The sequence below is a fragment of the Hirundo rustica genome, chromosome 2, assembly GCF_015227805.2.
Source record: "Hirundo rustica isolate bHirRus1 chromosome 2, bHirRus1.pri.v3, whole genome shotgun sequence".
Lineage (NCBI taxonomy): Eukaryota > Metazoa > Chordata > Aves > Passeriformes > Hirundinidae > Hirundo > Hirundo rustica.
In genome coordinates this window covers 1,278,943-1,288,106 of record NC_053451.1, presented here as the reverse complement: position 1 = coordinate 1,288,106, position 9,164 = coordinate 1,278,943, and the positions used below count along the sequence as shown (strand labels likewise).

The following is a 9,164-nucleotide window of genomic DNA, read 5'->3' as shown; positions in this document are numbered from 1 at the left end:
GTGGGCTCGCGCCAGGATCGATGAAAGCCCCCGTTGTCCACTGCTGCAGGATCCAGATGCCTCATTCCACTTCACCATCCATTCGGTACAACCCAAACCCTCTCAGGGCGTGTTTGGGTGCCTGCTCAATGAAGTGACACCGGGGAGCTCCCCCGTAGGGAGTTCCATCATCTGGGCAGTGCCTTCAGCACCTCCTTCCCTCCCACGTCCACCGAGACCGATCACAAGCCCCAAGAGAGAAAGCTGGGAATAATTCTGGAGGGCTCCCAGAGAAAGGAAGGGTCAAGCCCATCATCCCACCGAACCCCAGCATCCCAGTGCTGTTTATGCATCTGTCGTTCCATACCCAACCCTTCCCCCCCGGGGGTTCTTTGCCTTATTGCTCTTTAATGGCCCTGCTCAGGAAGCGCGGAGCCTTGACCGCCTGGTTAATGAGTACGGGAGGCACCGACCCCTTTGGCTGCACCCGGTGCCGCAGGGAGACCCTTTCCCCCCACACCCGGGGTGGGACAATCCAGCTGTTCCCCAGCGCGTGGGCATCCCACCCTGTAAATCCCTTTTTCGGGGCTTTCGGGAGACCCCCGACACCCGCTTCCACACAGATGCTCGCCCAAGATCCCACGGCAGATGTTTGCCTGGGAGCCCGGCACTCTGCCCCCCCAGCCCAGCTGTTTCTCCCCCCTTCCTCGCCCCGGTGCAGCTGTGACCCCTCCCGCAGGTGCCCGAGCCGGAGCGGGGCGGAGCGGGGCGGCCCCGGGGCGGAGCGGCGGCGGCGGGGCGGCTCCGAGCGCTCCGTGCCCCGGGCTCCCGGCGCATCCCGCTGCCGGTAAGTGCCGCGAACGGTGGGAACGGGATCAGCCGAACGGGGCCGGGATGGGACCCATCAGGGTCAGAGTGAACCGGGCAGGTTGGGACCCTAAAGGGTCAGACCCGGCCGGGCAGGATGGGATCTTGGTGGGTCAGAGTGGACCGGGCGGGATGGGGCTGGACCGGGCGGGATGGGGCTGGAAAGGGCGGGATGGGGCTGGACCGGACGAGATGGGGCTGGAAAGGGCAGGCTGGAAGCCCACAGGGTCAGAGTGAAGCCGCTGCCTGCCGGCGCATCCCTCTCTGGTAAGTGCCGCGTACCGGGACTAGGGGACAAGCCGAACCGGGAAAGGATGGAATTCGAGTGTGTCAGAATAAAGGGACAGGATAGGACTGGATGGGACTGGACTGGACCGGACAGGATGGGACCCAACAAGGTTGGACCCGACTGGGTAAAATGGGACTGGACCGGACAGGATGGGACTGGACCGGGTAGGAAGGGACCCGACCGGCAGGATGGGACCTTATAGGGTCAGAGTGAACCCGCTGTTTCCCGGCACATCCCGCTGCCGGTAAGTGCCGCGGATGGGGAGTGGGGGACGGGACAAGCCAGACCGGGAAGGGATGGGATCCGAGTGGGCCAGAGCGAACCGGGCAGGATCAGACCCGAGGGGGTGAGGCTGAACCCGTCAGGATGGGATCCAACAGGGTCAAACCAAACTGGGCAGGATGGGGCAGGACTGGACCCAAACGGATCTAATAGAACTGGGCAGGATGAGGCAGAACAGGAGAGAATTGGGGTCACATCCAGAGAACATCTGTGCTTCGGCTGGGATTTGGGGTGATCCCAGAGCCACTCCAAATGGAAGCTGATGGACTTTGCTCCTGGGGAGGTTTGGCAGCTCTTCCCGTGGAGCAGGGTTCAAAATCCCACCGTGATCCCCCTGGCAGGGCTGGCACAGGGTGGATTCTCCCCTGTCCCTCTTCTCCCGTGCTCTGGGGTGCACCCGGGACACGCCTGCATCCCTCGGGCATCCATAGGGATCAGCTCCGTGGTGGAGGTTGTTTTGCACATAATTGTGCTTAAATCTGCTCGGGGGATGGACCTGGTTTTCCTTGGCACCTCTGCTGTAGGTGTCGGTAGCCTGACCTCTACCTTTTATATATATTTACATGTATTTGTGCATATATACATCCAGAGGTATAAATATATTCCTAGAGATGAGCATGTCTGCATAGACATTTGTGTGATATGAATATATTTCTGTATGTATGTATGGAGTTACACATCTACGTGAGTGTGATTCCATGTGCTCTGGGACATATATTTGTGTATAGGGGTGTAGAAGTTTGTGTGCGTGCATGCGTGTGAGCAGAGGGATGTATATTTATAAATATGTAATGTGTGTGTATGGAGAGCCATAGATACGGCTGGATGAAGTGAGAGATATATGTGTAGAGAGATACGCTGAGGTGTATTCAAGTATTGAGGTGTGTATTTACATTTATTATTGTATTTGTATTTTTATTTGTATTTATATTTACATGTACGGAGGTATAGGCCAGCTGAGATTGGGAAAGATCCTTGCACCTTCCCTGTCCCCATCATTCCCTTTCCAGCAGGAAATCGCAGCCCAGGTTGCCCAGACCCTCCCTAAGGCGCTGATTTATGACGGGGCTGTTGGAAGATGAAGGTGATCACCCAAGGACAGAGTGGCTCTGCCACCGCCCTGTGCCCCATTCCCGACTATTTATCTTTAGTACCCCAAATTTACCAATGTAGTCCAAATTTTTCCACTCTCAGGCTTCACTAAATGGAGATTTCCCTCAAAACATCTGAGCCTGGGTCGCCACTGGGTAGATGGGCACCTGAAGATATTTTGGCACCAGCCAGGAGGTGTTTGGGGTTAAGGATGTGGTGGCTTTGGCCAAGGGACATGCAGGATGGAGCATCCCCCTTTCACGCTCTTTGAAATTTGCTGAGCTGGAGCTTTCACTTCCACCCAGCCCAGCTTTCCAGCCCTGCCAGCAAGCCACAAAGACCAGGATGGGAAAGATAAACCATGGAGGAAGATTTCCAAGAGAGGAAGTCCTCCCCCACATCCCATTCGAGGGCAGCAACATCCAAAAGCTTTTCCCACTGTATCCAGCTCACAGAATCTCCCTTCAAACCCATAGCAGGGTGTTAATTAAAGCTAATTCCTCTGGAGAAGGGCTCGGTTTGAAATCAAAGAGGCCGGAGGGGGCATGTGCAGGGGGCAGCTCATGGCTGCTGGTGATTACTTTTAATCTCTTCCCCATCTGGCCACAGAGCAGCCCCACTTCTCTCTCCTGGTCCTTGTTCCTCTTCTGCAGGCACCTTAAACCTCTGGGAAGAGGGTGACCCCATCCTGACCCCTCCCAACACCACAGGCACCTTTTTTGTTTTTTCCCCCTGAAGTTTCATTTCCCAGGGGGTTTCAGTACCCATCACTGTGGTAGCAGGCCACCAGCTCCTATGGATTTGAGAGGTGCCAATTCCATCACCCCAAGAGCTGGCAGAGATTCCCATGATGGGATTTTTGGGGTGAGAAAAGGGACTTTTGGGATAACCCACCCAGACAGACAATGAGGTAGGAACATGCCATGGGCACAGAAACTGACTTGAGGCTGAGGGTCTCAGTGTGGTTTCATTAATTGGTTTCATTAATTGGTGGGTGCTGGCAGACTGTGGCCTGGATACAGCTGGGATGGGGATTCTCCAGTATCTGGCTTTTCCCTGGGATCAGGAGGGGTTTTTCCTCCTCTCCTCCAGCTTTCCCATCCCTCCAAACCCAGCAGCAGGGGGATTTAGCGCTGTTTCCCTCTAACAAAGAGGGTTTTTTTTCTCATTTGTAATTTTTTTTTTTTTTTTTGGCTGCTCCTCCTTTTTTTGGGTTCCTTCCATAACATGGCCCTTGGCAATGCCCTGCCAACACCTCCAAGGGGTGTTTTGGAGGAAAAAGATGTTAAAAAGGGGCTGTGCTCTGGGGATTGCCGAACCCCCACACACCTGAAAAGAGGGGGCTACAAGCTGACGGGGTGGCCCTGGACTCGTTTGTCTCCTTCTTTCCCTGTTGCCTTGCGCCCCACGCTCCCGGCTGGAACTTGAGCACGTCTCCCCTGCCTCAGTTTCCCCTTAGCAGTGGGAGGGAGCGAGGGGCGGGAGGAGAGGCGGCTCTCCCGGACCGGGTGGCACCCGCGGGCGGAGCCCGGGAGCAGCGGCCGGGCTGGGGCAGGGGGCTCGTGTTGCCGTGGCGCCGCGTCTGTCCCGCTGCTCCCAGCCTCCGGGGAAAGCAGACGTCCTCCTCCCCTGCTCAGAGCAGCCCAGGGGACACTGCCTGAGCTCTCTGAGCCCACTAAACTAAAACAGCTCTGGCGTGGTCGTCACCGGTGCCACGGGGGTCGCGCCGGGCTCCGTGCGGTGGCATCTCCCGGGCTGCACCCGGCTGGCTGCAGGGCTTTGGCACCCCCTGCAGAGGCGCAGGAAGCCGTGCCGGCGGCTACCGCCGCGTCCTGCCGCGATTTCCCCTGCCGGAGGGGCACGGCAGCGGCTTGACCTTGTGCAAACCTTTCTGCGGGGGATAAGTGCCGTGGGAAACGGAGCTGGGATGGTGGCAAGTTCTGGCCACCGCGCTGTCCTGTGTGGTCCCACTCATTCTGCCTTCACCTTCTCGTGAGACCCCTAAATCCATCCACCGTGGTTTAGAATCCTGGAATCACAGGAGGGTCTGGGTTGGAAGCGACCTTAAAGGTTCCTTACAACTTCCTGACATGGGCAGAGACACCTCGCTCTAGCCCAGGGTGCTACAGGCTCTGTCTAAGCTGGCCTTGGACATTTCCAGGGATGCCACAGCTTCTCTGGGTAGCCCAGCTCTCCCAGCCTGGCTCCAGAGCAGAGGGGCTCCAGCCCTGCAGCAGCTCCGTGCCCTCCTCTGGACTCTCTGCAGCAGCTCCAGGTCCTTGTGCTGCTGGCCCAGGGCTGGGGCAGCTCTGCAGGTGGGGTCTCACCTGAGCTCAGGGGCAGAGGGGCAGAATCCCCCCTGCCCTGCTGCCCACAGTGGGATCAGCCCAGGGCATGCGGTGTTGCACAAAGGGCATGCGGTGTTGCACAAGGCTGCAAGAGGCTGGGTCATGTCCAGCTTCTTATCCACCATCATTCCCAAATCTTCCTCAGGGTTGCTCTCCATCCCTTCATCCCCCAGCCTGTGTGGACACTGGGGACACCGGGACACTGCAGGCCCCAAGCTGCAGAGCGCTGGTCCAGGTTGGTCCTGTGAGGGCGTAGGTGACACCACACAGACGAGTCACCAGCTGTCCCCTCTGACATTCACAGGTGCTGAGGAGGGGCCGCGCCAGCAGAGGGGACGCTGACGGCTGGGGACACTGCCATGGCCAACCTGACAGCCGTGAGCACCGCGAGAAACTCGTGCACCTACCACGAGGAGTTCAAGCAGGTCCTGCTGCCCCTGGTGTACTCGGTGGTGTTCGTGGTGGGGCTGCCCTTGAACGCCGTGGTCATCGGGCAGATCTGGCTGGCGCGGAAGGCGCTGAGCCGCACCACCATCTACATGCTCAACCTGGCCGTGGCTGACCTGCTCTACGTCTGCTCCCTGCCTCTCCTCATCTACAACTACACCCAGAAGGACTACTGGCCCTTCGGGGACTTCACCTGCAAGTTCGTGCGCTTCCAGTTCTACACCAACCTGCACAGCAGCATCTTCTTCCTCACCTGCATCAGCATCCAGCGCTACCTGGGCATCTGCCACCCCTTGGCCTCGTGGCACAAGAAGAAGGGCAAGAAGCTGACGTGGCTGGTGTGCGCGGCCGTGTGGTTCATCGTCATCGCCCAGTGCCTGCCCACCTTCGTCTTCGCCTCCACCGGCACGCAGAGGAACCGCACCGTGTGCTACGACCTGAGCGCGCCCGACCGCTCCGCCGCCTACTTCCCCTACGGCATCACCCTCACCTTCACCGGCTTCCTGCTGCCCTTCGTGGCCATCCTGGCCTGCTACTGCAGCATGGCCCGCATCCTGTGCCAGAAGGACGAGCTGATCGGCCTGGCCGTGCACAAGAGGAAGGACAAAGCTGTGCGCATGGTCATCATCGTGGTCATCGTCTTCTCCATCAGCTTCCTGCCCTTCCACCTCACCAAGACCATCTACCTGATCGTCCGCTCCTCGCCCGTGCTGCCCTGCCCGGCGCTGCAGGCCTTCGCCATCGCCTACAAGTGCACGCGGCCCTTCGCCAGCATGAACAGCGTCCTCGACCCCATCCTCTTCTACTTCACCCAGCGCAAGTTCCGCGAGAGCACCCGCTACCTCCTCGACAAGGTGAGCTCCAAGTGGCGGCACGACCACTGTGTCACCTATGGCTCCTAGGCGAGGATGAGGCCACCTCGGTGCCACCGAGGCACGGAGCGATTTCGGCTCCAAGCTCCACAGAGCGGAGGTCGGCTCACCAGGGACATGCTGGAGGAGAGGAAGATGGCATCTCCCGAGCTTTCAGCACTTTCGGCCCATCTCCAGCCTGCAGCGGTGCAGTATTATCCCCATCACAGCTCCAGAGTCCTCTCCCTGGCTCCATCGCTCTCTTGGAGCAGCTCAGCACCTTGGTGGTCAAGCCACCAATGCAATAAAAATCCACTGGGACCGTGGAAAACAAGATGGGACCGTGGAGGACACATCCCTGGCTCAGGATGAGCTGCTGGGGGATGATTTGTCCCCGTTCCCAGTTAAAAATTCACTGATGGGGCCAGCGTGCAAAGGCTGGGGAGGGTTTGGTTCATTCCGTGGGGCCGTGTGTTCGTCCAGCTCAAGATCAGTGTCACGGGTGGTTTTTGTGGAACACTGGGACATCCCTATCCCCCAGTGCCCAGAATGAGGACAATACCACACTCACTGGTATTGCTGGTGCTACAAAATGGCGGAGGAGCACCCCAGACGGACTGGGAACAGGGAAAGGGGACATCAGGGCAACCGGAACACCCATGCTGGATTTCCCACTGAAGCCACGCCCATGGGCTGGGTTAGGCACAAGCCTGCAGCGTTGTCACCTGCCTGGGGACCTTATTTGAGTCCAGCTCCCTGCTTAGCCCAGCACCCCAAATCTGGCCAACGCTGGTGTCAGTGGTGCCCTGCTGTCACCTCCTAACCAGGACCCACCACAATCAGAGCCAGCACACATGGACACGATGCCCAGAGTTGGAAGATGCACGTCACACACTCAGTGTCCTGGCCACGTCACCGCACATCCCACAGCTGGCTTGGCCTCTCCACGGGGTTGAGCTTTGCTCCCCAGCCTCTGTTGGGATGCTGCTCCCTCTCAGCCAGGAGGGCTTTTCCAGGTGGATGCACCACTCATCGCTCTGCAAGTCTTCTTTAACGTATAGGATGTATAGAATTGACTCCCTGCTCTTTCTCAGATGGGTGTATACACCCACCGTATGTACAGACATAGAACGTGTCTGAGCAGAGGGAGCTCTGTGGCCCAGCATATGCTCTGCAGTGCAGAAATTCTCTGCCTGAACACAATATATGTATCCATACAGTGTATATATAAAAATATATATATGTGGATAACTGCATTTTCCATGTCTGCCTATAATAATCACACCTAAGCAGATCTGAGTAATTTGCCTCAAATCTCCAGGGTCGAGCATCCCTCCAGCTTGGCTGCCTGCAGCTGGCCAAGCGTGCAGCTCCATGCTGGCTTGCTCCCTGCAGGTACACAGTGTCTCCTCGGGTACCCGGCCACCCAAGCATCCAGTGCTGGCAGTCCCAGGGTGTCTGCTTGCTGTCATGAGGATGAGGAGGGTGTCCAGAGCTGTCACAGGCTCTTGGATGATGCTCAGAGATGTCAGCATCACAGCACGGCTGGAACAGAGAGGGATCCTGCAGCAGCTTTAGCTCAAAGCACCTGGTTTTGCAGGAGCTGTATCCCTGTCCTGTGACGGTGACAATGACTCTGGGGCACAGAATGTGACAGAGCACGCAAAGGCAGCCCTGTGCTTTCCCTTGGCCTGAGCTCATCTGCGCCCAAATCCCCTCTGCTGCATCTTTGGGGTCCTGCAGTGGAAGGGCAAAATGCTGGGAGGCTGGAGGGACAACGCCAGCCTGATGTCCCCATCTCTTCCCAGACAGCAGGGTGGCGGCGTGGGAGGGCCGGGCCACGCCATCCGGACCCAGGAGAGGGCGCAAAATATTTAGATTTGGAGAAATCCGGCTGATCTGTGGGTGTCCACCTGGCTCCAGGGAGGGAGGGAGGAGCCCTGCACCACCAGTTCCCGGATAGGACCCATGGGAGGAGGTGGATGAAAAAATCCAACCACAATAAAGCTTGGGGCGGGGGGAGGAATTAATCAGCTTCCAAAAAGTCTGGTGGTGGCTGCAAGGGCTGCATGGGCTGAGGTGGTGACATCCAACAGCCTCAGGATGCTGTTCCTGATACTGGAATCACCAATTTGGAACGTTTTTAAGAGGGGGACGGACACACAGAGCTCCCTTTGGATCTCACCGTGTCCTGCCCTGCCTTGGGGTGCTGCCAGCAGTTCCCGTGGCCTAGAAGGGCTCCCACAGAACAGAGTGGGGATGAAAGTGGGGATGAAACGCATGGCTCTTCCCAAAATGCCACATCGTGGGGACATCATCCTTGCAGCCAGGAGACACCCAGGCCTGGGGGAAGCAGGGAAGCAGGGCGGAGGGTGGGAAGGGAAAGCCAGGGAAGGAATACTTGCTGGGGTGGAGCATCTCACGGCATGGCTGCGGGCGCTTTTTAGTGCCTGAAAAATGCATTTACAGGAGGTGTCGGATTTTATTTTTCTTCCCCCCTTCTTTTGTGCCTCGGGGTCAAAGCCAGCAATATCTTCTACATGGCCAGGACACCTCTCCAGCCCCATCCACGTCTCCAAGGCCACAGCTCACGCACCAGCCGTCCCAGCCACCTTCATTTTTCACATCCCCAGCGATAAATCTGCTGTCTCAGGGGGAAAAAAGGGTTATAGGCTCCAAATAGCAAGCGCTGACAAGCGATGCTGAAAACCCACGAGAAAGTCTGTTCACGGGGCAGTGCCTCGCTGGAGAACTGTGCAAGTTGGGAACAAGGTGTTCTCTCTTCCCTGAGCTGCAAAGCAGGGTCTGGAGGAATCTGCTGCGATGGGAAGAATCTTGCACTGGCACTCACTGGCATTTTTGATTATTTGTCCTCTTTCCCCCAAAAAAGAAAAAGCTGGGAAGGGATGGAGGGAATCACAGAACGGTTTGGGTTGGGAAGGATCTTAAAGACCACCTAATTTCAACACCCTGCCATGGGCAGGGACACCTTCCCCTATGCAAGGTTGC

General features: G+C 57.7%; 1 protein-coding gene across 3 annotated transcripts; it reads left to right on the top strand.

Moving 5' to 3' along the window:
• The first annotated feature begins 809 nt into the window (after nucleotides 1-809).
• Nucleotides 810-7,409, top strand: P2RY6 (pyrimidinergic receptor P2Y6). Of its 3 annotated transcripts, none has more exons than XM_058419337.1 (2): nucleotides 810-826; nucleotides 5,162-7,409. In XM_058419337.1, exon 2 carries the CDS (start codon nucleotides 5,217-5,219, stop codon nucleotides 6,204-6,206), a length of 990 nt encoding a protein of 329 aa, XP_058275320.1. In that variant the 5' UTR covers nucleotides 810-826; nucleotides 5,162-5,216; the 3' UTR covers nucleotides 6,207-7,409. The 3 variants fall into 3 exon arrangements, with proteins under 3 accessions (XP_058275320.1, XP_039911462.1, XP_039911463.1); XM_040055528.1 differs by having other exon boundaries at nucleotides 826-954; XM_040055529.2 differs by lacking the exon at nucleotides 810-826 and adding an exon at nucleotides 1,020-1,113 and having other exon boundaries at nucleotides 5,162-7,340.
• Nucleotides 7,410-9,164: the final 1,755 nt, after the last annotated feature.

Coding starts and splice junctions, on each gene's coding strand:
- P2RY6 (XM_058419337.1), top strand. CDS start 5,217: ATGGCCAACCTGACAGCCGTGAGCACCGCGAGAAACTCGTGCACCTAC.